Source organism: Notechis scutatus, chromosome 1, assembly GCF_049901735.1.
Source record: "Notechis scutatus isolate UNSWTSFEM ecotype Mainland chromosome 1, rNotScu1.2, whole genome shotgun sequence".
Taxonomy (NCBI): Eukaryota; Metazoa; Chordata; class Lepidosauria; order Squamata; family Elapidae; genus Notechis; species Notechis scutatus.
The window spans coordinates 157,693,744-157,720,788 of record NC_142009.1 but is presented as its reverse complement, the minus strand read 5'-3'; the positions used below and the strand labels follow the sequence as shown (position 1 = coordinate 157,720,788).

Below are 27,045 nucleotides of genomic sequence, written 5' to 3'. Positions count from 1 at the left end.
TTTGATAAGCTTTTGGCCAGATATTCTTAAAATCTTTAAAATTTCTTTTAGTTTTATAATGCAAAAAAATGAATCTTATCCTGCTACAAAAGAAAATCTCTCTTAATCAGTAAAATAGTTACATCCAAAAATAAATAAGAAATGAGGCCTACTGGGCTTGTCCCAAAGTTGCTTTTTCAAAACGCAACTGGACTTTCTTTGTCCTTGAAGATATTTTATCTCTCATCCAAGAAGCTTCTTCAGTTCTTACTGAATAGTGGAGAATGGAAAGTTATGTATTTTTTGCAGTCTTCTGGTCATTGGCACTCTTTCTGAGTGCTGGAGGTGTCATGGGTTTGTGAAGCGGTTGTTTTGTTTCTCTAATGTGCTGTACATTGGAGAAATAAAACAACCGCTTCACAAATGCATGGAACAACATAGAAGAACAAATCTATGAGGACAAGATTCAGCAGTTCATCTGCATTTGGAAGACAAATATAACTCTTTTGAAGACAGCAAAGTCCATATTATGGACAGAGAGGACTGCTGGTTTGAAAGAGGGGTCAAAGAGGCCATCTATGTTAAGATTGAACAGCCCTCTCTCAACAGAGGGGGAAAGATACAACACCACCTATCTCCTGTTTACAACATGGTCTTTTCAGCAGTTCCAAGAAGGTTCCACACCCATTGGCACTATTTAAGTGACCCTGAAGGCACAGATAAGCCTCCAAGTGGCCTAAAGGACTCTCAGACAGAGTGCTAATGACCAGCTGACTGCAAGGAATATAAATCCTTCCATTCTCACCATTCAAAACCATTCAAAAGAAGCTTCTTGGATGAAAAGCAAAACATCTCCAAGGAAAAAAGAAAGAAAGTCCAGTTGCATTTTGAGAAAAAGCACCTTTGGGACAACCATAACCTGGGTGACTGAGAATCTCCATAGATGTATGCTGGACTTATTGTCCTTATAGGCTAGCAATCCCCAACCTTTTGGCCACTAGGAACCGCTTCTGTGGAGAGAGGTATTTCTGGGGACCAGATAAGGCATTATTTCGTGTGCTGCCTTCATCCCGTGAATGGGCCTTCACTTGTTTGCGTGGCCTGGTTTCTGGCATGTTGCAGCCTGGTACTAGTCCAGGGAACCCCTGATATAGGCTACATTGTGGCTGTCAGCATAGATGGCATTCCATGCCTCCCAGCTGTTCAACTTGCAACAAAACTAAAAAATATCCATTCCTTATATTTACTTATGAAGAGCAGCAGTCTGGAAAACAAGTGGGCTATTTTGCAACCTCTCTTTTATCCAGAGAGACTTCAGTGTCCAGCATTGGGCCTCTGGGTTCTATCTCTGAGTGACTGTTTCTACTCCTTCCAGGACCTCTAGTTCATCATAGCCACACTGGAAGCTCTACTTTAAAGGAAATTTCCAAAAAAGAAATTGTATTTCATCAAAAAGTAGGACATTTTTTTTTATCATAGTGTTACTCTTGCCTCCTCTATTTGTCACCCCATCTTCCATTGACCTATGCTGCCTTGGCAATGATATGGCAAAAATAGTCCAGGATATGAAAATCTAGAGGCAAGCATATTTCTCTTGGAATTATAAGAGTCCACATGGCAAGATTTCTTCAAACTAATTTTCTACATATTCCAGGAATTTCACCATGCCAAAATATATCTCAAGGCAAGGGAGGTAAGATTGTTTTGCATAGGTGAAGGTTGGGGAAGTGGAACTTAAAATGAGTCTAATGGATGTAAAAATTGAATCTTGAAATAGATTTTAGTGTTAAGAATAAGAGCGACTAAATTTGATTGCTGTAAGTGTGAAGAACGAAGAGAGAACTAGAGAAAGAGGAATGGGAGATAGGTAGAGGATTAGAATGCAGCTAACATGAAGCTGCATCAAGCACTAATAAAATATTTTCTTTGGTTTTTCTGTCTCGGGATACTGAGCTTTTGAGTTCTCCCATATTACTTGTTAAAAGATTTTGAGGCGCTCAGCTGTGCCTTGTTCCTTATAGCACCCCAGGGGGCTGATTATCTTTGATTATCTCATGATAAAGATGTCATAATTTACATATTAATTTATGTAATTCTAGCCTTTAATAATGACGTCTCTTTAACATCAGTTAAAACTTTATGACATTAATTTAACAAGAAAGCTAAACCTTCCACCCAGCAAACCCTTTTATGTTTAAAATATGCTTTTAACCAATTATTATTATTTTTTTAAATCCTATTTTTTGCATTGATTCAACACCCACTGAAAATTAACAGGAAAAACAGGTGAAATTTAAATGTGAGTCATGTGTGTACTCCTGCTAAATACCTATTACAATTTAAAAGTAATTGTAATTTCTAGATATCTGTTTTTTTTTTAAATGTAACTTTTGATTTATGTACATTTATTATTTTCTGACCGTTACAAAGATAAGCTGTAGCAAAACACAGAGAGCTTTAAAAACACAAAACATATAACATGGATAAACAGAGCCAGAGAACAGGCTCTTGATCAGGAGGTGCTTTACACAATTCCTACACTCTGATCACCACAGCTTGACTACTGCAATGTGTTGTACATGGGGCTGTCCTTGAAGAACACCTAGAAGCTTCAACTGGTCCAGAATATAGCAGAATGAGCAATGATGGGACTGCTTTGGTATGTCCATATAGCACTTTTGCTCCAAGAATTTCACTGTTTGTCAGTTTGTTTCTCAGTGTGATTCAAGTGTTGGCTACTACCTATAAAACCCTCCATGTTGTAGGGCCTGGATACGTGGGCAACTGCTTAATTCTCACAGTATGTGCCCATTTTGCCTGACAGGATTGTCACACTCTGGTTTCCTTCAATTAAACAGTGCCACCTATCAGAACCCTAGAAGCCTACTTTCTCCGTAGCAGGTTCTGCCCTCTGGAGTGAGATTCTCCCTGAAATCAGGATGTCCCTCACTTTGTTATTGTTTAGAACAGCTATAAAGTCTTAACTTTTCTCCAAGGCCTTTAGCAAAGGTGAATGAAGGCTGCATCAGTTCTTTTTTCTAATCTTGTCCAGTTTCGGTCATCTTGCTTTTGCTTCTTATTTTTGCTTCTGATTGTAACTCTATTGGTGAGCCACACAAAATAGTTGGGAGTTGATTGGGTACAAATTTAATAATAAATAAATGACACACAGAGAAAAAGTATAAGAATAAGAATGACTAGGATCATGTAATATGAGTTTGTGGTGAACCAAAAGAAATTATGGTTGTTGAGGGAAGTAGGAGAATGAGAGTGTAACAGATGCAGCAGATGGACAAGAGTAATTGAGATTATGAGCAGTATATATATTTGATGAATGAATGAATAATGAGATTACTAGAACATTCATAGAAGATTTCCAAATTATTATCAAATTAAGATTATAATGGCAGGTATTTATTCATGCAGTTTCCAGAGCAAACTTTGACTTGGTGGTACTGTACTAAATGCAGTTTTGACTCTTCTACCCATGTCCCAACTTCTGCATGAAAAAGGCAGGATCTAAAAGTATCTATAATGAGCTTGATGGATTAAGACAACTGTCTTAAACTAGTTTAAACATAAACATCTTATGAATTCATGCTAACACACAACTTAATTTTACACAACTATGTTCTTTTCAAACATAATGCCAATTTCTACATTTTTGTGGCAGGATGGAAGCTGTATGTTGACAGGGCTGAAAACTCCTCAAAAGCATGAACTGTTGATTTCACGTACAACCTTTATGAACTTTGACAGTCACAACTGCACTGCAATTACTCCCTGTTCTGGCTGCTACCAGGGTCAAGGTAAGTTAGATTTTCAGTACTGAACATGGTCGTGATGAGAAGAACTAAGTGTGAAGAGCAGTAAAGAGGATTTTCTACAAATCTTTTTGCTCTAATTAGTTCATAGAAAATAAACAATATATGTGTTTGTATGTATATGTATATATGTATATATACATACACATATCCAAAGGCTATGCATATTTTTCAAACAGGACATTTAAATTTGCTAGTATATGGCACCAGAAGAGACCATGGAGTTGATGTCACCTAAGGACAAGCATACAGACTCTGTTTTCCATATGTAGAAGGTGAAGGTCTACCATGAAGAGCCTCTTTGCTCAATGGATGCTCTTCACATGATTGAAGTCTGCAGACCTATCATGTGGAGAGCCATAGTGAGTAGAGGAAGCCCCATGTCGCATAAATTCACCTTTTATACACAGAGAGCAACAAGAGAAATTTGATCTAATTGATTGGCTAAATAAAAATAGAAATTATAAGTGTAATACTTCGGATAAGAGTTTTTAAACCCAAGAAGTCTTATTACACAATAAACATATGTACTTTACTTTAAATTCAAGCACACACATCTCTACCAACCTAATTAATTTTAATTAAAAAAAAGATATAGGCCTATTTTGCAGTTCCCAAAGAATAGCAATAGCTTTTAGGTTTATATATGCCCCATAGCATTTTACAGCACTCTTTGGGTGGTTTACAATGTTAAAGCTGTATTTGCATATGGTCCCCAATAATCTGGGCCATCATTTTACCAACCTTGGAAGGATGGGAGACTGAGTCAATCGAACTCCATCAGGATTGAACTCAAGGCTATGGGCAGATTTTGCCTGCAAAATTTTGCCTACATTTTAGCCACTGCACCACCAGAATCTTGAATTACAACCCCAACAACAATAACAACAAGAGAAAAGCTCTTTATTGTTTAGCCACAAGAACATATTGCAATGCAAAAAATAAAATAAAATAGAAACTGGTATAGGGTTGTGTGCCTGAGCAGGGGATTGGACTAGAAGACCTTCCAACTCTGGTATTCTGTTAAAAAACAACAACCAGAAATTCAACTCATATATCCTTATCACCATTTCAATTTACCCTAATCATACCTACATACACAATTCTTGTTTTCACTGTTTTATGTTAAAATGACTCCATTTTATATTCAACACTCATGTTTTCACCACATATAAAATATATTGTTCTAAGATATAAACCCCACAGTCATTTGTCATATATGTATACACATATACACATATATACATACATATGTACATGCATACCTTTTCAAGCAAACATACATAAAAACAAAAAAAAATCACAAAAGAGAAAGAAAAAATTACACATTGAATAACATATAAAGAAAATAACAACAAAGAATTTGTAATTTCAGCTTGATCAATCTGATTTTGTAAGTCTTTAAAGAGGAAAACTAAATTCACCCACTTGTTAAAGAACTTTTTCAAAAGGCAGAGGTAATACGACATTTTCCGATTAACAGAATATACAATTTTCTCAAAATTGGCTAAATTGCACATCTCTGAAAAGCCATCCAATCTATTATGTCTGGAATTATAGTATTTTGCCATCTCCTGTTGGATCCCACCTTTGTGCTTGAAGACAATTGAATATAACTGCAGTAATGTTTAGGAACCCATCCTTTCCCATTAAAAAAGCTCTCTCCTTAGCTGGCTTCCATTCTGGCTAAGCAAACCTTGGGAGAGATGCTTTGTTTCAACAAGGCTCTGAGCAAAGCACCCCGTTGAAGATCTTTTGTGAAGCAATGCAATCCTTCACTTCTAAAGAAGAAAATGCTGCTTTCATGTTGATTTTGAGGCATGCTCAGAAGACTCTTTTGGCTTAGAGGAAGCACCAGAAGCACAAAGGGTCCAGCGGGATGAATGGTGCTAGAAACACAAAGTTCCCTGTCAAGGTACTGTTCGGCTGCCTCACATAAGCCAATTTTCACTGTTCATGCTCACGGCAATTTTTAGTCTTTCCAAGAGAATTGTATTTAAATAATAATAAAAATAGCTTAGAACTGTGTGGGGGAAAAAAGACTCCTTCTTGGAAACAAACATCAAAGCTGAAGTAGTAATATTACCGTGTTTCTCATATAATAAGGCCGGGTCTTATTTTTTTTTGAGCCCCGAAAAAATGGCTAGGCCGTCTTTTCGGGGGTGACTTAATTTCCCCCCCCCCTTGCATCTTTGGGTGGGCGGGTGGCAATGGCTTGGATGTTGACCTCAGCGTTGGTGGGGCACTTCGTATCGGGGTCAACGCAGGCAGCACCATATCCGGGTGTGCAACAAAAGTACTTCCTAATGGCAAGCCCCCCCCACCATTCCCCCCATTTCGCATGTTTTAATATAGGCCTTAATTTGGGGGGAGGGGCTTAATTTCATTTCATGCCTATAAAACATGCTGGGACTTCCTATTGGGGGAGGCCGTATTGTTGGAGAAACAGGGTAATAATAGCAACCATGCATTACTAGAACATATACTGTTTTTAAAATGGAGCCAGGAATAACCAGGACATGAAATTAGTGACTAGATTCACATACTTGCTTATTTGAGATACCTGCCATTGGGATCAGAAAAAAACATTACTATCTCTTCTCCAATCCTTGCAGATTTCCTCTTGCTTGACAATTTCTTGGCTAAAATATGCATTCTAAAAACTGTTCAGATATTTTCGCTAATGGAAATGTGTGAAAACAGTCAATAGTTAGGAACATCAGGCAAAAAACTGTGGAAATGCTTTACTAATGGAAGATTTATTTGATGGTGCTACAAGATTCTGTTTGTTTTTGTTTAATTTAAAGAAGTACAATTCTTTATTCCTATTTGAAGTTTAGTTTTTTGAATTTTACATCCATTAAAATCAAACAGTATAATCTTAAGCAGTATTTATAAGGGTGAATCGCTACCCCTGGGCACAGAAGCAGACTGGGTGATCTGAGGCCAGTCACACTCTCTGAGGCATAGCAAGAAGAAAACATTGCCAAGAAAACTGCTGTTGACTTGATCAACAACACCAGCATCATATTCCAAATTTTTGAATCCTCAGGTTTCATTGGATGGAATTTTATAGCTTCCCTTAATTATCCTATAATATAGCATGTTCCTCTTCTTTTTCAGGAGGTTTTACTGTCAGAACAGAACAAGTCCTCCTCCTCAATGCTCCAAACTGGCTATCATTTCCATTCCCTCACTGCGCCATCCTCAAAGATCTAGACGGCTCTCTCACAGGACAACCAGGAAGTCAGATCCTTCCTTCTCTAGATATACTTCCAGATTCCTGTAGGACAATTGTCAATGCCAGTCAAGCTGTCAGTGCCAGTTGTTGTTTTGGAAATGTTATTTTTCATCGTATGTCTATTGGCCTGTAAGTTTTTTCTTTTGTTTTTCCTCACGATTAATTGTACAAAATTTAGGAAGTCACACTTTAGCAAGATAATAGGTTGCAAAAATAAGTTTCTGGCTTAGGAAACCTTGAGAAAACAATGTGTTAAAAACATCCAGTACCACAAAAGTCATTTCATAGTGGGAAATAACACATATGAATGGGATAGGCACATCCAGCAATTTCATACAGTGTAATTACAGGAAAAATGTAGTTTTTAAAATAAAAATACATTATGTTAAGGGTATAGATCTATTGATGTTAGCTGATTTAAAGCAGTGGTGAAGGTTGTAAGCCACGTCCTAAAACCAGAAAATTCTAGTAGATAGACCTCAGAAGCGAACACTGGATCTTTTACATAGGTTTTAAAACTTGGGTAGATACATAGACATCCTTGAATAAACTTTTGGACTTACTTTAAAATTTTTGGGATAACAGCATGTTGTCATGCTTTCAGTATTTGCCCTGATCACATCTTTTTTTCTGCCTTGCCTCTATAACCTTATGTTCAACTCATCCCCAGTGTTTAGATGAGATAAGCTTACGTTCTTCTTAGTGGACAGATGTTAAACTACACCCAGGTGTTAAACTACACCTTCTCCTCTTATTCTATAATAGTTCATGCATAGTCTCAATGTGTGAAAATCTGCCAGTCATTATCCTGAGGGGAATTTGGGTGACTGTAGTGTTTGGGAACAGAGATAAAAGAGACAGAGCAAGGATTGGCAATTGGGACTATTGTTTCATGCTGGTATGTGTGTTGACAATTCAAGGATGAGAGAACAGTACTTCAAATCATCAATTGGGAAAGGCCTTAAGCAAAATGCAACTTGGACACTCGGGTGTCTACTAAACTATTACATTTCTATTTCTGAAAGAATACATTGCAATATTGATGCATGTTCCATTGGCCTCGTTCGAAGCCAATTTCATTGTTGTTTTATTTTTCTTGAGATATATCACTGTAGCAGATTATTTCACAAAGGTAACAAACAGAAAGCATTTAAAGTAAAACACAGTGTTTGCCATAATACAAAGCGGGGAAGGGAGGGTGGAACCCCCTTAGGATAAGTAAGCTAATGGTAAACATAAACAGGAGGCTTAATATTTATTCTACTCATAGTTGTTGATTGGTTTAGCAAACCCTTTGTGAGCCATTTATGTTCAACAGTTCTGCACACTACACTTGAGATAAATTACATAACAGCTTAAAGAACCATGATGGTAAATTGTAACGCAGACTGTAAAGTTCTATCTACTAGTCATGCCAGTTTTCTGTCGCAAATTGCTTCTTAATTGAAACTTCTCTGGATATAAAAATGCAGAATTGCCAATCAGTCATCCAGGTTTTTCTCTTCTTTTTAACCCTTTTGAAAGGCTCCTGGAAGTTTGAGCCAAGGGTTAATTTCGCATTACCACTGTGGTTACCTCCTCCTGGTTTCTTCCTCAGAAAATCAAGAACAGATCTTAGAGAGCTGCCTCCTCCTTTGGTAATGAAACACTTTCCCATTAATGATCCATGCAGGCTCCCTCAGCTCCTCCAAATTAAAAATGCTCATGCCCTCCTCTGCTCCATTAACATTAAAGAGAGGTAGATTGGTGGCTATTTAGGGCACAGTGAAAATCACTGGCTATTTAGAGCAAATTAAAATGGTGCTAATTATGGTGGTAGGAATGCTCAATTATGTTAGCAATATAGTAGTTCTATTTTGGGGCTAGCCTGACAGTATGAAGTGAAAGCATTGTTTGGAAAGATAAATATAATAGTCAGCTCATGATTTACCTGGGCATTTTGAGGAATCAAAACGATTTGTTGCCTTTCAAGTGTCTTCTTCTACCTATCCATGTTATCCTCCATTGTTTTGGAACACCAGGGATGGAAGTGAAATTATTTTATTCTGATTTTCATGCATTTATCCAGTTTGGACCTCTCAGAATTAAATACATTGTATTAATTTAATTAAATACATTATCAAAATTTGCATTTTGTAGAATTCAGTAAGCAACTTGAAAATATATGGGCATGTTATTATTATTATGCTATTATTTGTTGCAAATGAATTCAGGAGGAGGAGCCCTACAAAACTTATACAAAAATTATTTGGTTTCTTTGATGGAAAATGAAAAAATGAGTAAAGCTGGGAATGATGGATTTATCTTTACTTCCAACTGCAAGAAGCTTGTCATTCCCAAAATAAAAAAACTTGACTACCAAGCAGTTTTCCTGGTATTCTTGATTCACTTGAACAAATCTGACTTATCTACTTGAAAAAAATTTATGGGGAAGTGGGATATCTGAGCTTGCTGATCCATGCCTAAATACTGTATTTGAAGGGCAACGGTGGGCTAAAATGCTGCATCGACATAGCAACAGTAAGTATCAAAGTGAATATTATAGAAAATAAATGTGAATTCTTTTTCAGAAAGTCCCCAATATTTTCATCAAATTTAACAGTAACTAATAGTCGGAATAAGGTGATCACTGTCAATTATGTGTCTGACACTTTATCAAATGCCAATGGCTGGATGAGTCTTCTTTTGGATCAAGAAATTTATACTTTGTCATTCAACAGTCCTCTGCTTCAAAGAAATTTGCAGGTAATGAAGGTTTGTTTAATCCATCAATTGTTTCTCAGTAGCAAATAAATAGCCAAATCCAAAGATCATTGCTCATAAATTGGGGGAGGGGCAAAGGTGAAACTTTGGCATTTATGAGTCTGCTGAAAAATTGCAGTGTCTCTTGTTCCTTCTCTCTTACACAAGCATTAATGTATTTTATTGCAGTCCAGATATAATTCAAAAAGGAAATATAAATGTTTGCATGTTTCTTGTGTTCTACTCCATAGTACATAGCTACATTTGATAATTTTGCTGTTGGCAATTATCTATTATTGGAGCATGAAGGGTTGCCAGTCCACAGTCAAGTTACAGTGTTTTGTGGAAGAAGGAAAGGGTCGCTACTCCAGGCTGTTCCTTCCCATAGCCTTCACAAGGGTTGTGACTGGTTTTTCAACAAGAAAACGAACAAGTTAACTTATTTAGGTAAGAGCTTGATGTTTAAGATTGTAGTTGATAGTAATGCTCATTGAGAAGCAACAACTGCACACAGATGCTGGAATGGGTGAGGGACATCACACATTAACCACATTGAGTAGTGGTTCTTTTGTGAAGCAATTTGGAATTCAGACACTTCCTCTGAAAATTGCTTTTAGGTTGTTAGGCTTGCCACCTGCTATAGGAAGCTGAAATTTTCTCCAGAATTAAAATCTCTTTGTGCTATTCCAGAAAGCCGAAGTTTTTTGAGAAACAGGGAGCACATAACAATAAGCAGTTTTATACTGTACATGGAACTTGTTTTCATGACTGAATCCTGGAGTTATCTGTGCCAATTTTAACCAGTATAGTAAATATTACTTGAAAAAGAACATGGCATGACTAAAATTGGAGGAGCGATGTGAAGTTCCTTCATATGAACAGCATCACATAATAAAAGTGCCTTTTTCTAACTCAAGGAAGCCTGAAGTGGGCTTTAGTCTCTCCCCTGGGCAGAAGAGAGAAAATGATTTTGTTACATAGTTCTTTACCTGAAAGAACTTTGGAATCTTAACTGCAAAAATAACAGAAGTTATTGCAAACAAACAGAGACTCTACAACTATTTCACCTAAGCTACATTTTTGGTCTGTTTGCATTTATCAATAAAAGTGTGTCATTGTTTGAACCATGAAGTGCTTTCTCTGCTGAAAGAAAATGTGGACTTTGTGAGTTCAGCTCTATTCCTTCTGAGTTTAATGGCCTAAGATCTTTCCAAGAAATGACCACCTGTGTTTTGATCTTTTTACTATCTTTTAACATAAAACCAGAAATTTTCTTTATTTTTAAATTATGGTGATAGTCTGGAAAAATAAATTAGTCAGCTAATTAATCCTATTTACAAGCTTTGTAGGATTCTTCAGCTGTCACTCACTTCCAGGCCTAAGGCTTCTAGTTTAGTGCCTATTCTCCTGTTCATGTGACTCAGTCTCCATGGCTACAGGTTGCATCTGCTGACACCCATACACTATTTACTGCTTAATTAAGAATTTCACGCTCAGCCCTTATCTGCGGCAGAGAACAAGAACATGCTGTTAAGAAATTCCAAATATAGGGCACTGCATAAGGGAAGCCTTTATTGTAGGTCTGACTCTGTGGAGCCTCTTTAACAACCCTCTTGGCAACTGAGCTGCCACCTTTCAATCAAAAATCATTAAATGGGGCAGAGATAATGAGCATGACTCATATCAAAAGAAGGATGTTTGCTTGGGCTGAAGAGGGAAAGCTGTAAAAGCCTACCAGCCCTCACCACTTCAAAGGAGGAGAGGTTGCTCTGTCAGCAGGACCCAGAAAGCATCGTTTGTTTCTGTTTGACTTATGTAAAAGGTCTGGCATGTTAGAGCCCCGTCTTGCAGCCATGGGTCTGCCCCCCCCCCCATCCTCCCGCCCCTTGATGCTCGTGTGTCAGCAGTTAGGCAGCTGGGCTCTAACCGTATCCACCGGAGTATCTAATCACTTGACTCTGTCTCAACAATGGACACTTGTAGGGGGTGGTCGGGAGGAGGTCTGTGTAACAATAGGAACACAATTATTGCAGCTGCTAGGGAGGGTGATAATTCTTCTTAGGGAAACCAAAGGGACCTTGTCGAAGTGGTAGAGAGGGGAAACCTGAGTCTATTCTTAATAACCAGACTTTTGGAAGTACTTCGCTTTGCCAGTGGGGCTCCGGCAGCTGCTCTTGTTCTAACCTCCTCTAATAATTGTACATTCTGTCCGAGGTCAATTTACTTATGACCTCCTTCTTTTGTGCGGGTTAAAAGCCTTTTAGGGTGAATTGTTGAAAAGTGGCAGGAGTGCATTAAACCCTAAATTTAATGTCAATAAATACAGATCAGATGCTAGATCATTCACAGGCAGGCTCTGAAATTCACACAGTGTTTGCTTCAAACTGAATCTCACCATTAAAAAAAAAAGTCATTGTTATTCTGAAAGCTGAGCATGTGAAGGAAGACATCATGGAGACACAGCAGGAACTGTTCATCATTAACTTTATAGTTTTCCATCCTTAGTTGCTTTAGGAAGTATCACACATATTCTCAGATCTGAAGAGCAAGTTTACAGGACAAAAAAGTGATATACAAAATAATGCAGCCAATCATTGCACATCAAAATGATTTTGTGCATTTGCCTTGATCATTTAGAAAATATTCTACCAAGTTACGGATAACTCAGGCAAAATATATTAAGAAACTCTTATCCAGTGACAACTTAAGCATATAGGAAAGTGTGTACAATCTAGTTATTTACTGACATGCATAATGTCAAAGGGATTCTACAAAACTGTCCATAGGAGTAATTGCTTCCATCCCATAGACTGGCAGAAGACATATGTGCCAGGGTCAAAGGAGCCAACCTGTCAAATTCTGAAACAAAGACAATGAAGGACAATGAAAATGATCAGAAAACTTGAAATTAAGCTTGATAAGAAGAGCTTGGAGTAATGTGGTACATTTGGGCTTGAGAAAAAATGATTAAGAGGAGCTGTGACCACACTGTTCAAGCTTCTAAAAGGTGCCACAAAAAGTAGAAGTAAGCTATTGTCCCAGATTGCAGATAACAAAACCATGCTTTTAATTTGCAGATATGTTTGAATATCCAGGAGTAAGCATTTTTTAGATTTGTATCCCATTTTTCTTTTAGGAGCTCAAGGCAGTAGGTGCAACAAACCTTCCTCCTATGTCACACAGACCCCCAACGACAACTTCTTGGGGAGACAGGGTGGGCTAGAGAGAGTGAGTAGCCTGAAGTGACACTTGGAAACCTTGGGTCTTGAAGTCTGACTTAAAACTGAATCAGGGGCTCTCTGGTGCAAATCCAACACCTTCACTGCTACATCACACTGGCTACACTTATTCTTCAATGCTTCCTAATAGCAAGAGTAGTTCAATAGTGAAATTAATTACCAAAACTCTGGAAATCATTTGGAGGGGGTGTCCCTTCAATCATCCTAGGTGTCAATCCTGGCTGAAGTGTTTCTGTGCTTGCAAGATCAGAAGAAGAGGAAAAGACTTTGAAGATGCGACTTGAACATTCTGCATAGCACAATGATGTAATTTTCAGAATCAGTAAACTCTTTTATTAACAGCAAGTTATATTTCAGATTATTACTAGCTGAAATTGTGCAATTAAGAACGAACTTAAAGTTCTTTAAGTGGAAACTTAAAGTTTTGCAAAAGTAAAACGTAAAGATAAACTTAGGTGATTAAGAGAGAGGGGAATCCAAAAGGGCAAAACCTTGAAATGTTCATTGGTTTAAGAATATGGATTGTCTGAATGGAGGAAAAGGAAAAAGGCAGGAGCAGAATTTAATGGAATATCTTGAAAAAGAGCACATCTGTCTAGCTAAACACTTAAACCTTGTTTTTGTGTGTTTTATATAGTATCCTTCAACCACATTTTGAATCACATTAACAATAAAACATGATAAAAAGAACTTAAATAATGGAGGAACAATTTTGCTTGGTTTCACAAGGAGAACATTGTCAGTGCAAGATGCCTGGGAAAACTTAACCCATCCTTTCCCAGGGATTACTATAACAAACAGCTCTTTCTTAGCACTTTTTCTCCTTAGCTGAGCATCTGACTCTTCAGGGTTTTTTTTCTATAAGGTGTATTTAAACTGCATGGATTTATACAATGCACATCATATTATGAATATTTCAAAACATGAGATTCCCCACAATTGAAGAAACTTTGTTTTATGGAATTAGAACAATTTTCAGCTTTTATACATCATTCTTATGTCTTACTAACTTTCTAAATTTAGTTACAGGGAGAGGCCTAATCCAAGTGACATTTAAAGTTGAAGACATATTCCCTTTATCAGAACAGGGTATGTAAATTTAAAAATGTAGTCTTGTTTTATTCAGCATTATTCACTCTAACCCATAGGATCTATTTCTGGGTACTTAAATAAACTTTTCTGTGTCTCTGGTCAGTGTTTTCTCTATACAGAAAATTTATATAAGAGCCATGTCTAGTTTCTGCCATTGATGCACATGACTGAATCACATCTATTCTATGCCTATTGCTGAAAATAACTTATTTAAACAATTATCTGGTAAATGAAAGGACTAGCTTTTGACACCCTACATTTACTGTTTTTATCCTTCCTTCCTCTCTCTGTTCTTTCTTTCTGTTCTTTCTGTTCTTTCTTCCTTCCTTCCTTCCTTCCTTCCTTCCAATCATCCAACTGCCATTGGACTTGTGAATAGGAAAAGAAGCCAAGGAGAGAGAGAGAGAGAGAGAGAGAGAAAGAGAGAGAGAGAGAGATTAAAATGAATGCAAAGATTATAAAAGTGTGTTTTAGAAAGTTCAGAAGAAAAGATGATATTGCAATTAAGTTATTAAGTTATTAATTCCTCTGTTAATTGAAATATAAGCCTCATTTACCTTCAGTCTAATTATTATGCTCTTTAAGATAATCTTTCTTATTTACATGCTTTTTTTCTTATTGATAAAAATGGTTAGGAGGGTAGTAATAGGGAAATTTATATCTATAATTTTGATTTTACTATATCTTAGTTAATTAATGCCTGGCATCCATTTAATCTATCTTGAATAATCCTATTACACAGGTAGAAATTTCAGACAACCTCTACTGAGAAGTGTATGTCCACTTAGAAACAAATGATTAAAATACTGGTTTCCATTTTGAGGAAGATAAACATTGTTTCCAAACATCTTAGTGAGGTTTGCCAAATCTTTACTGAGATAAGTAGGTAGGTAAGTAGACAGTCAAGCAGGCATACATGCAAAAATAAATTATTTCTTTTTTCCTAGATCGAGTTTCTTCTTTTTCTCCTCCTATTTTCAGATGGTCCCTTGCTGAATCCTGGAATGATGTGGCAAAGGGATGGGGTGGCTACAATAAAAGTATACCATTAGCTGGTGAAGATGTTATCATTTTACCAGGTAACTATATTGTGTTAATATACTATATTGTAACAATAAAGTCATTGTAACACGAGAGCTTGGCACATGAAAGATATAGATACCCAATCTAATATATAAATAGGAAAAAGCTAGTTCTAACTTTCTGGTTTCTTTATTGCTTTATTCTGCAAGTTAAATACTCATTTGTCAACCAATATCTCCATGTACATTTTCATATCTTCTGACATCAAAAGAAGAAATATGTATAAATAAATGAAAGGAAGTTGCTTACCCCAACATAAGTACATATTCTCTGAGGAAATATTGCCTGTTTTGCAATCATACCCAGTCATGTGAAAACAGTAGACTTTTCTCAAGGCTATTGAAAATGCTAGAGAAGGCCTCAGAAGAAAGACACAGCAAACAAATTGGGATCACATTGCTTTGAGAAGGGGCACTTCACTCTAAACTTCACCTGAGTGAAGTGTGCTTCAAAGATCTGTACAACCTCTTGTATCTGTTGCGTTCCCTAACTGTTTTTCTTAGGAAAACATTTGATTGCAATAAAGCAGATATTGATTATTATCAATAAAGAGATCTGGATGATTAATCAGTTTAGCCAATTTTTCAAACAAATTTCAGACTTTCCAAAATCGGAAACCATTTTAGAGGTCAGATGGCAAATGTTAGACTGATTATTTTTCCCATAGTGAATTTTCAAAAGAATTATTTTTTCATCCATTTTTGTTGTAACTACATAGCCTTAAATTTTCATCCAAAGTTGAGTGTTAAAAAAGAACTACTACAATTCATGTCAAGATATTAGTTATAAGGTAATACTTCGGTCTTGTACTAATTACTTAACATTAAGATTTTACTGTATTACTTCTGTATATATAACTCAATATCTTTCTAAAACCATGTTTTAATTTGGTTTTTGATGTATACTGTTGAAGGAGTTTTGGTGCATATACATAGCAACTGTGAAAAGGGCTTCACTTACCCAATATAAACGGGGGTAGTTTTACATACAAGAGCAATCTTGGACAAGTAGTTGATTGCTCATAGTGTCAAAATATCTTTAAAAACTCACCTCATATCTGTCATTTGAATGATGTGTTACTATTGGCTGAGTGGCAACTGCATATGTAGGGCGGCATATTTCTGTTACAAAAGAAAGGGACAGGAAAGTACAGTAGATTGGCATGTATTTGAATCTTTCTTTGGGAACATTTGTAACTATTTTCATAACATTGAAAGAAATCAAGGACAAATTTCTTGTTCTATGCATGAACAAATAAAAACAGCGTTTATTCTAGCAACATTCATAGCTTTCCATGTTTTTTTCCCCCCCACATTTTGTGGGGCTTAATATAATACAGTTCTGACACAATATATGAAGGAGTGAGGAGCTTCCCATAGAATGTTGCATCAGATGGCATATTTATGATGTCATGTAGCCTCTGGCATTGTTTTTAGTGGCGGAATCTTCTGTCTCTCTCGTTTGGCTTTGAACTTTTTCTGTTTGAAGAGACAGACGCTCAAGCTCTGCATCTCATGTAATAATACTTCCGTTGTGCCTGTGTAGCATTTGGTGTTGCATTTATGACATTTTATAAAGTAAAAATGCTGATCAAAGAGATTCCGTATCACTACTTGAGTCATTAGAAAGCTTGTTTTATGTCAGAGCATTAAGATTCTGCTGGATTATTTCTGAATTTTTCTGTAAAGAAATTAACACACAATATGGGAAGTATATCCTTTTAGAACAAATACTAGTATTTTCTGAATAGTATTGCATATGGGTGGGGACGACATTGAATTAAATCTGAGGATTTTGAGCTGAGGATTTTGTGAACTCAAGAATATCAGGTTTGGTCACTTTCATGAGAATTCCCCTACTTAATGGACATATACATCCAGAGGTATATCACACCTTTAAATGTATTCCTTTCTTAATTCTACAAAGAAGCCTGCAATTGTTCTGGAGCGTATATTCCTCTGCTACATATTATCCAGAAAATTATGTATAAAATTATCTTCCCAAATTAATGAACTCTGGGTGGCATGAAAGCTCCTTCATCAGCGGTTATGGACCATAAATCACAATGCTGGTCCAGTGTGAGTTGGTAAATATATTATTTTTGACTTCGCATCCCAACTTCCAGACTAGAACCTGGTCTACTCACTGATCCAGCACACCATTGTCTGTCTATCTTTCTGCCTATCTGTCTGTCTGTCTGTCTGTCTAGCTATCTAGCCAGCTATCTCTTTAAAACATTATGCAAAAAGGATAAAACTAGAGAAATAAGGAAATGTACAAATCAAGATGCAAGTATTTTAAAGTTTTAACAATAGAAATTCTCTGTATCATAGGACAAAGAATTAGGAATGAAGCCATTGTCTTATAAAAATGTTTTTCTAACTCAGTTGGCCATCTTAACAATATTTGTCAACAGCATGCATTTTGTTAAAAGCACATTCTTTGCAATTATTTTACAATGTAGGCTCTTTCCTCCCATTTCTTCTTCTGGGATGGCTTTCCCTTCCTTTACATCTGTGTTCTCTTGAGTTTCCTTTTAATTTTCATATGAAGATTTTTCCAAAACATTTGCTATATAAATCCATGAGTCTGAATCCAATGGGTAGAAATGTATTGTGAGAAGGTATTTAGCATTCATATTTTTCTATTTTAGCATTCATATTTTTCTATATCACTGCAGCATTCCTGCTAGGCTACTTTCAGTAATGTTGCATGGGGGCAGAGGGTATTCTAGAGAATACAAAAGGGAAATGGAAATCACACACAAACACAGACACAAACACACAAATACACAAAAACACGAATTTTGCTCTGCCGTACTTCATTATTTCCCCTATTAGGAAATAAAATATACAGATGTATTTAGATGCATATCTTGGTTTGCAAACTTTGTAGCTGTAAACTAGAACACATAAGATGACTTGTGCATTCTGCCTATGTGTCGGGGAAATATAAATCTTACCCCCAAAAGATATTAGGCTAAAATCTTACTAAAAAATGTACATGGTGATGCATTCAATTGAACAACAGTTTAGAAATTGCTGTAGAATCTTATCAAATGAATATAACATTGGAAAAAGAGAAACTGCCTGAAAAAGTGGCTGACAAATTCTCCCATTCCTGAATTTTTGGAGATTCCGGAATTTGCAGATAGTATGACAATAATTCAGTTATTGTATTTAAAATGATGCCTTGATGTTAAATGGTCTTTCTTTTTCTCCCTAGTTTTTCTCAGCAGAAAACAGGATGATTTTACTAAAAAGAAACTAAACACCTTCAAAGATTTAAAACTTGTTAATACAGTGACAGTAGATAGCTCAGATAAAGGTCCCAACCATGACCTTGCTGTCATTCAAACTGCATGAATGAATACAGGACAATTGAGCCCCCATTCATAATCTACATGACCTCTGCTTCTTTTGTTTATTTATAGCACAAGGAGTGAAAAGAAGACTTCTATTCAGTTTGGAACCATCTGTTTTCCAGTGTTTGTTTGACTAGTAACTTGATCTGATGATAATGTGGTGTCTGAGTTACAAAACAGATTGAGTTGTTGTGTAACATTTTCATCCCTGGAGTTCAGAGGTAGGCAGTGTGGAAGAAATACAGACGGCCCATCTAAACCATGAAGTTAATCCTTCTGCTTTGTGTGTATTTTTTTTTTAAAGGAGTTGATTTTATTAAGTAACATTCACTAGCAAGGTCTTCACTGGATTTCTTTACAGACTGAGAGTTGGGAGTAGGCAGAATTTTCCATATGCTTATTTAGAGATTAATTGGATTAAGATTTGTTTAGGGTTTTTTTTAGTCTTAGCTGCAATAGGAATAACAAGAACATTATATATATTACGATGCATGTGATTTCTGAATGTTGGATGAGCTGCATTTTTCTTTTGCTAAAGCTATGTCATCATCCATAGAGATGACAGAAAAATTCATTTACAGGTTGCTAGCAGCACCATCTGCTATAATGCAGCTATTTGTTTTGCCTTTTTAAAATGCATTTGAGTATGAACATAAATTCTGGATTGTATAAATTGTGCTTGTCATGAGATTGGAAGTAGGTCTGAATGGAAGGATAGTCACTTGATGTTCTCCTCCTCTGCTAGGATATACATGCATTTTTGTCCTTAACATGGCATAAGAAGTTAGAGTTTATGCTTTTCCACTTTGTTTCTTTTCTTTGTTGCTGGTAGTCTTTTTTTTTTTTTTTAGAAAATCCTTTGAAATAATGATCTTTTGAATGTGTGGGTATTGGTGGTATTCAAGTCTTGAACCATACAAAAAAAAACAACCAATCTCCTGGTCTGTAGATGTAAATATCGGTGTGTATTTCCTCTTTACCTCTTTGACGTTTAAGTTATTTATTGAGATCTCCATACATACTCTCCATATACTTTCCTAGCTTTTCTTGGTGACTGTTACACCTTTAAAACCGATTGGACAAGAGACCTGAAGAAAAACCCTGCAAACTCCCAGAATCTCAGAGTTCCACTCCATCTTCAGGCAGTGAGTTGCGGCAATGAATTAATGACTGCCTTTCACTCCCTGGAATAGATATTCCACTGCGGTTTTGTCAGGTCAGAACTGCAGGCAACTGCACCAGCATAGACTCAGGGAATCAGAGCCAAAAAATAAAGCCACCAGACAAAGCTGGAAAAAGTCCTCAAAGCATGTCAGCACTGAGGAGCCCCCATGGACATAGCCAGTCTGGAGTTTGAGAATTAGAGCCAGGCTAAAAATGTCACCCTTTGATTTTCCATCTATTTCAGGAGCTGAGATATTAGATGAAAAGGTCAACTGAAGGACTGTATCCATACTTTTTCAGGAGGAGGGTGGAATTTATAAATAATTGGTGAGGAGTTTCTATCCCATCCCTTTAGCAGCAGACTGTTGGACGTTTCCATGGGAAATAAGAAAGCTGATGGCTGATTGGTTTAACTTTCCCTCAGTGGTTTAACTTTCCTTCAGTGCTTTTACTATCACATAGAATTTTCACATAGTTTCCTCAGCTGTAACACAGACTTCTACTTGATTGGAGGAATACCAAGAGATTTTTCAGATTCCCTGCCTTGTTTCTACATAAAGAACTACGCTGTTTATCTCCTGTATTCCCAGGAGGTGGAATCACGTTTGCAACATCCCATTAGAAAGACAAGGGCTGGTGGTATTTGGGGTTGTCTCCAACTTGAGTAGTAATTAATTATCTTCATATGATTTTTGCCTTTATCACAATTAATCTTACCTTTTATTCTCTTTGTTAAATACATAATTAAATATCATGGCGTGTATTTTTTTAAATTATAAAAAAACCTTTACATACTCATTTTGGAGAAGAATTCTAATAAATTCTGCTATCCCAGGGTTTACAGCTAAAATGTTTTCTATCTGCCTTACTTTCTAGATAATTTCTACACAGCATTTGCCCCTCTATAGCAGTGGTCCCCAACCTTTTTTGTACCAGGGACCGGTTTCAAGCAGAAACATTTTTCAGGACGGGGGGGGGAGGAGGAGAGAGAATCCGAGTTTGGTAGTTTGCTTGCAGACGACGTTTCATTACCTGACTAGGTAACATCTGGTGTTACCTAGTCGGGATAAAAACGTCTGCCAGCAAACTTCACCTGAGTTCAGGGAGCGCCTCGGCCCTGCCTCCCTCAGCCCCATCCCTCAGGTGTCTCCCTCCCTCAGGTGTCTGCCTCGTTCCTCTCTCAGTCACTCTATCGCTCCTCCAGCAGCCCAGGAAGAAACTGCTTCAAAGCCGGGGTGGGGGGGTGGGAGTGGGGTGGCTTTTCCTGTCGCCCGCAGCTTCCCGGCGCCCGTTTCACCCCACCGCCCGCCCGCCCGCGCGCGATGTTCAATCCACAGTGCTCCGTTCTGCCTGCCTGCACTGCCTTCTTCGTTTCGGAGCAGCTTGGCTGATAAAAGAGCGAATAGTTATTATTCTCAGCGAAGCTGCTCCCAAACAACCAGACAGGCAGGCAGGCAGAGCGGGCACTGTGGCTGTAACAGCCAGCAGGCAGCGGCGGGGTGGGGTGGAACAGCGCCGAAAACCTGCGGATGAGGCTGAGCCACCCCCGGCTTCTTTGAAGCGGCGGGAAATAATTGGTTTGGCACAGTCGTGCACTCATATCCAATCTCTGAAAAGCAGACTAAAAGATCCTATTGATTCACCACTTTTCTTCATTTTAAATATTTATTATGTGTTATTTTATTTATTTATATTTTAAGACCATGATCATGGTATTTAAATAGTAGAGCTACTGAGAAAAGTAAATGAACATTTTTTTTAAAAAAAGGGCTTCCAAAAATCAGTAAATGACATTACATATTGCAGGACTTCTGGAAAGGTTAAACACTAGTAGAACATAGCTTGCTTCTGGATGGTGTTCATAAACGTTGGTTTTAAATCTCTGTTCCCCGTCTCTGACTTGGTTAGTTTAATCTGTCTATTCTGTGGGTCAAAAGCCTTCTGACTCTTCTATATAAGAACCAGTAAAAAGATAGCAACAAAATGTTTTTGCTTTAATTCTCATTTTTCATTAGAATGCTCTTCTTAAAAATGCCTCTCTGCCAAACACCACCTGCCACAACCAAAATGGAGATAGCCATTGTTTTATTTACTTATTTACAATGTTTACATGCTGCTCAAATTAAAACCTACTCTGAATAGCTTACACTTCCCATTTGAGTAATTAAGATTTTAAAAGAGTCTAAAGCAAATAACAATTTAATGCAAAGCATGGTACCAGAGATAAATAAAAATCTGTTATAATCCAGTTGATAGGAGACAGCATCTCACAACATTTCAATGCTGAAGGCTGGTTGAAAAAGCCAGTTTTTCATTTTTAAGATCAACATAAATAATAATATTTACCCATGAGTTGAGAGAAAGGACACTGTGTGGAAAATTCCTCTCTTTTTCATTGGAGTATATGGCTGGATTCTTTAATAAGAGATGACTATTTTAACATAATTGCTTGGCATCACTAAGGCTGGCCTGTTGTTGTAATAATATTTATTATTTTTGTTTTATGTTAAATCTAAACTAATGCTAAATCTCTGGTTTGTTTTAACACATGGTTTAGCAGGTATTAATCATTTTATACTATTGTATTTTATGGACTATATCTTGTCACTTCAACAGCTCACTAAAAACACTCCAGTTTTACTTATATCTCTGAACTGTCTTTTTTTTTTTTTGCTGAGATAAAGATTTCTTTTTGAGCTCCTCTCTGTCCTTTGCAGCATGAATATTTCCTTTGGAGGTGATTTTTTTTTTTTTGGGGGGGGGGGGATGGTACAGGGACGGTAATCCATTCTTCTTATGGATGCCATTGCATTGACAGATGGCTAGTTTTGGAATCAACCCAAAACATTCAGAACACCAGGCCTTTATATTACCGAGTTTTAATTAGAGTTACCATATGTCTAGTAGTTTTTAGAAGAGTCCAGTTCATATGTATCAATTCTTGCTCTTTCCACGTATGGACACCACTTTTTCATTCTCCTCATTCCTTTTCTTCAATATGCCTGCTCTTTGAAGTCATTCTCTGCTTCTTTCCCCTCGATTTTTTCTTTCTTCCCAGTTTAGCCTGTGTCCCTGCTCCTGTATCATATCATCATTCTCCTCTTCCATTTGATCTTGTTCAGTTCCTAAGTTGTGTCCAACTCTTCACAATCCCATGGACTTTAGCATGCCAGATCCCTCTATCCTCCAATCTCTTGGAGTTTCCCCAAATTCATGTTCATTGTATTGATGACATTATCTCTCTCACCTTCTGCTTTTGCCTTCAATTTTTCCCAACAACAGGTTGTTTTCCTCCAGCATAGCCCTATCCTTCTTGTTATTTTCCATCCTGCTTATTTGCCTTCCAATGGCCAATCTTAACCCCCAGCCCAGAAATGACCCTCCTCTCTTCCCATCTCCTTCTTTGCATTCCCAAAGGGAAGAATTCATATGTGCTTGATTGCTGTATTGGTGCATGGAGGAATATGTATCATTCATATAAGTGGATTGTTATATGGCCAGGGAGATCTTCACTGTCATTTCCCATTTGATTTGGGGCTAGTTGTTCTTATTTGCCCAAGCTAGTTCAGTGTTGTACCTTTGAAGATAAAATGAGGAGAGAAGCAAATGTAAAGTATAAATGCAAAAAAGAAATATTTTTTTCCCAATCCCAATTATATCTAGTATATTAAGTAACTGTACTGTTTATTAGAAGGTTTGAATATTTTGACATACTCTTATTAATTCTCTGTACTATGTAAACTTTTTCCCCATTCAGATCTAATTTGATGGGGAGCCAAAGTTCACTTAAATAATTCCTAAATTATGAACTATGAGTAATAGTCCTAGTCTCATTGTTCAATTTAGCATCTTAGAAAAGGATGCAAAAAGGAGGCTACTTTTTAAAAAAGCAATATATTAAACAAAGTAATGCTCTGCATCATTTCCTTCTTTCTAAGACAGAACTGTCTTGGTGGATATGAATCTTCCACCCCTACGAGGTCTTTATATCCAGGGCACGTTGGAATTCTCATTAAACACCAGCCATCTTCTGAGCGTGGCTTGTATTGTGATTGCTGCTGGTGGTGTCTTTAAAGTGGGTAAGTGAATAATAATAACAACAACAAAACAACAACAAAACAACAACAACAACAACAATACTACTACTACTACTACTACTAATAATAATAATAATAATAATAATAATAATAATAATAATAATAATAATAATAATAACTGGAAGAGAAGTGCATGTTGTATCTTTTATTTTATTTTTTAAAAAGTGAACCAACAAGTCTAATTAACCTCAGGCATGACAAAACTATGTTGGGGTAAATATGCTAAGGGCAAATGATGAAATCTAGAAAGAAGAATAACATCATAAATTGGTTCTCATGCTATCTAACATTTATTAAGCTCTTGCAATATGCTGTGCATAGTGTAGCACAAAAGGGTTCTGTTCTAGTTGAAGTGGAATCTATTCTAGATAAATGCTCATTGGAATGCAATCAAAGGCTGTTTCACACTGAGCAGAAAACCTGATATTTTTCTCCCCCTAGTAGATAAGGGGTGCAATAGAGCCTATATTGAGTTAGGCCCAGAAAATCCTTTCTCAACACCTTGAATTGCATTTGATAGTTCAGTGCAGGATTTTAAACACTGCTGTGACATGAACTGATTTAGTCTCCTTCCTTAACAATCAGGCAGCTGCTGGACCATCTTCAGGAATAGCTCTGCATCAAGTGTATTGCAGTAATCCATTCATAAAACTATTAAGGCATGGAGCAGTAAAGCTCCTGATGTGGAACTTCAAATATTTTATGATTAGTAGTCCCTACCCTATCACAATCCTTTTGTGATTAGCTAAGGCCATACAGCAGTTACTTTGGGGTGACGCTTGCAACCCTTTATTCATATTCCAAATACGTTCACTACTTAAAAGAGATTCAAAACCTTTTTTTAATCCTGAAATTGAACTGACTTTGATTTGCATACTACTAATACTGACCTAAATTATCCTTAGCATTTAAATATACAAGGCAAAGTTGTCATTCTTCAACATTTTGCATTAGTGATCTGGATAAGACATGGAATTGAAGCTCATCAAATTTGCAGATGACATAAGAACAGTATAATTAGGACTTTAGACTACAGAAATAGAATTCAAATTTATCTTCGTAGTTTAAAGAAGCAGGTTGAAAAAACAAATATATATTTAGCAGAGGAAGATATAAAGTTGTAATGGTATGTGGGAATGATCTTGGGAGACAGGAGGAAAAGCTGCATCTAGACAATGGTCTAATGAACCAAATTTGAGTCCAAAAGAGGAGAGGTGATAAAAGGATCATCCCCGAGTTTTGGGGGAAATAAAAGTGAGGAGTGCAGGGGTACTTCGAGACTTGCAAGATTATGTTAATGTAATCTTACAGTAAAGATAGAGCTAATACTCCTGGTTGTTCTTGTCTGGACTACTTTACAAGGCCAACATCAATTTTTCAAGTCTGAAAGTACCCCTGCCATCCTTTACTTTTACTCTCCCAAAAACTAGGGAGAGTCCCTTCCATTTTTGCTACCTCTCCTCCTTTGGACTCAAATTAATTTTGTTTATCAGACTATTGTCTAGCTCTTCCTCCTGACTTCCAAGGTAATTTCCAAACATCATCACAAAAGTGTAGCAGAGAAAGAAACAAAGGGAATGATACCTGAAAAGTGTAATTTCCCAAAAATTCAAAGAAACTGAACATGCTCATAGAAAGGTAATGAAGATGATCAGGAGATTAAACAGTGAGAACTCTACAGAAATAGGGAAGGATGTTTGGCCTTGAGGATCAAAAAAAATGAAGAAGTGGGAGGAACATAAGACCACTCTTCAAATAAATGGGAAGATGTCCCATAGAGGGTCAAGGCCAGTTCTCTCTCTTTTTTGGAATGAACATCTTATAATTGGAATTACAGGAAGCAGATTCTAATTTGATGTTTTTTTTAAAAGTCTTTTAACAAGAAGAGCAGTTTGACATGGAATCATCGGGTCAGAGAGTTTGGTGAGCTCTTCTTAATCAGATATGTTCAAGCAGAGACTGGATATCCATCTGTCTAGGATGTTATAATTTGGATTCCTGCACAGAAGTTGGCTTCCATGGCCTAAATGGTCCCTTGTAATTGTACTGTATAAGAATTAAAGCAGGCTTGGTAATTAGTAAAATGGGGTCGGTCCTTTCCTTTGATTCAGAGATAGTTTTGAAACTTGCCATCCTGACCTCCCCAGTTTTAATTAAAAGTCTTGGAGAATTTCTCAGCTAAGATACAAGAGTAGATGGAGACAACACTCACTTTATAAATTTTGTAAAGCTGCTTGGGCCCACAAAAGATTTATTACAGGGGCTGTGTTTCCCAATGGATTGACATCAAAGGAAGCACATGAACACTTAATCTTTATTGGTTTCTTGGTAAAATGGGGTGAACTTTGCATGTGACAAAGAAAAAAGCAAGCCACATGTCAGTGGAATCAGTGCAGAATTTTAGAACTACTATTAGAATTACTTGAAAATTGTCATTCAGATTATCTCAGGATGGAGTAGAATATTTATGAAAAATGAGCAAGAATAGACACTTTAGGAATTCAAAGTATTTGGCAATTAAAGAAGATTAGAGAAAGAGTTGGCTCTGAAATGGATCAAGACAGGGAGGGGAAAACTAGATGAAAGGATCCAAAACTGAATGAGAAGATCTACGTTCACTAAGGCTTTCATGGCTGTGCTTGGGAAGAGGAAATGAAGGAAATTATTGTTATAGGAAGCACTGGAAAAGAAAACTATTGAAAAAACTTCCAGAAAGGTGATATTCCTATCCTGTTATCTAGTGGAGTTGACCCAACAAAGATTATGGGCAGAGAGCTGAAGAAGGTGGTCTTGCTGTCCCTTAGTCCCTAGCTCTGGCTATATTCTTTGATTAAAAAAAAGAACAAAAAAAAGAGAAAGACATATTCCTAAAGGGGACAAGATTTTCTTGAATGCTGCAAGGAACTCCTTTCAGAGATAATATAGTTATTATTATTATTATTATTATTATTATTATTATTATTATTATTATTATTATTATTATTATTAATTATTATTATTATTATGGGACTGATCAAACCAGCTCCAGATCAGCCTAGAGTAAATCAAGCTATTTCCAGATGCCTGAATTGGCCTCCAGATTGAACAGGGTGGTCCTTCTAAGTCTCTTTGTGTGGATCATTTGCCTGATTTTGGATCAAGATTAGTAGTATCTATAACAAGATTAATTTTCATAGACACTTCATTAAATGGGTTGCTAAAATTACACTTTCTCTTTTCC

The 27,045-nt window shown here is 36.7% G+C and overlaps 1 protein-coding gene across 1 annotated transcript in view; it reads left to right on the top strand.

Annotated features, from left to right (window-relative positions):
* PKHD1 (PKHD1 ciliary IPT domain containing fibrocystin/polyductin) overlaps positions 1–27,045 on the top strand; it is a 282,605-nt gene that overhangs the window by 148,319 nt on the left and 107,241 nt on the right. Inside the window, exons 40-46 of the mRNA XM_087952900.1 lie at positions 3,653–3,788; positions 6,927–7,173; positions 9,615–9,789; positions 10,038–10,233; positions 14,049–14,114; positions 15,065–15,196; positions 23,667–23,807. Of these exons, the coding sequence (XP_087809026.1) occupies positions 3,653–3,788; positions 6,927–7,173; positions 9,615–9,789; positions 10,038–10,233; positions 14,049–14,114; positions 15,065–15,196; positions 23,667–23,807 (1,093 nt within the window). The remainder of the gene's footprint in view (positions 1–3,652; positions 3,789–6,926; positions 7,174–9,614; positions 9,790–10,037; positions 10,234–14,048; positions 14,115–15,064; positions 15,197–23,666; positions 23,808–27,045) is intronic.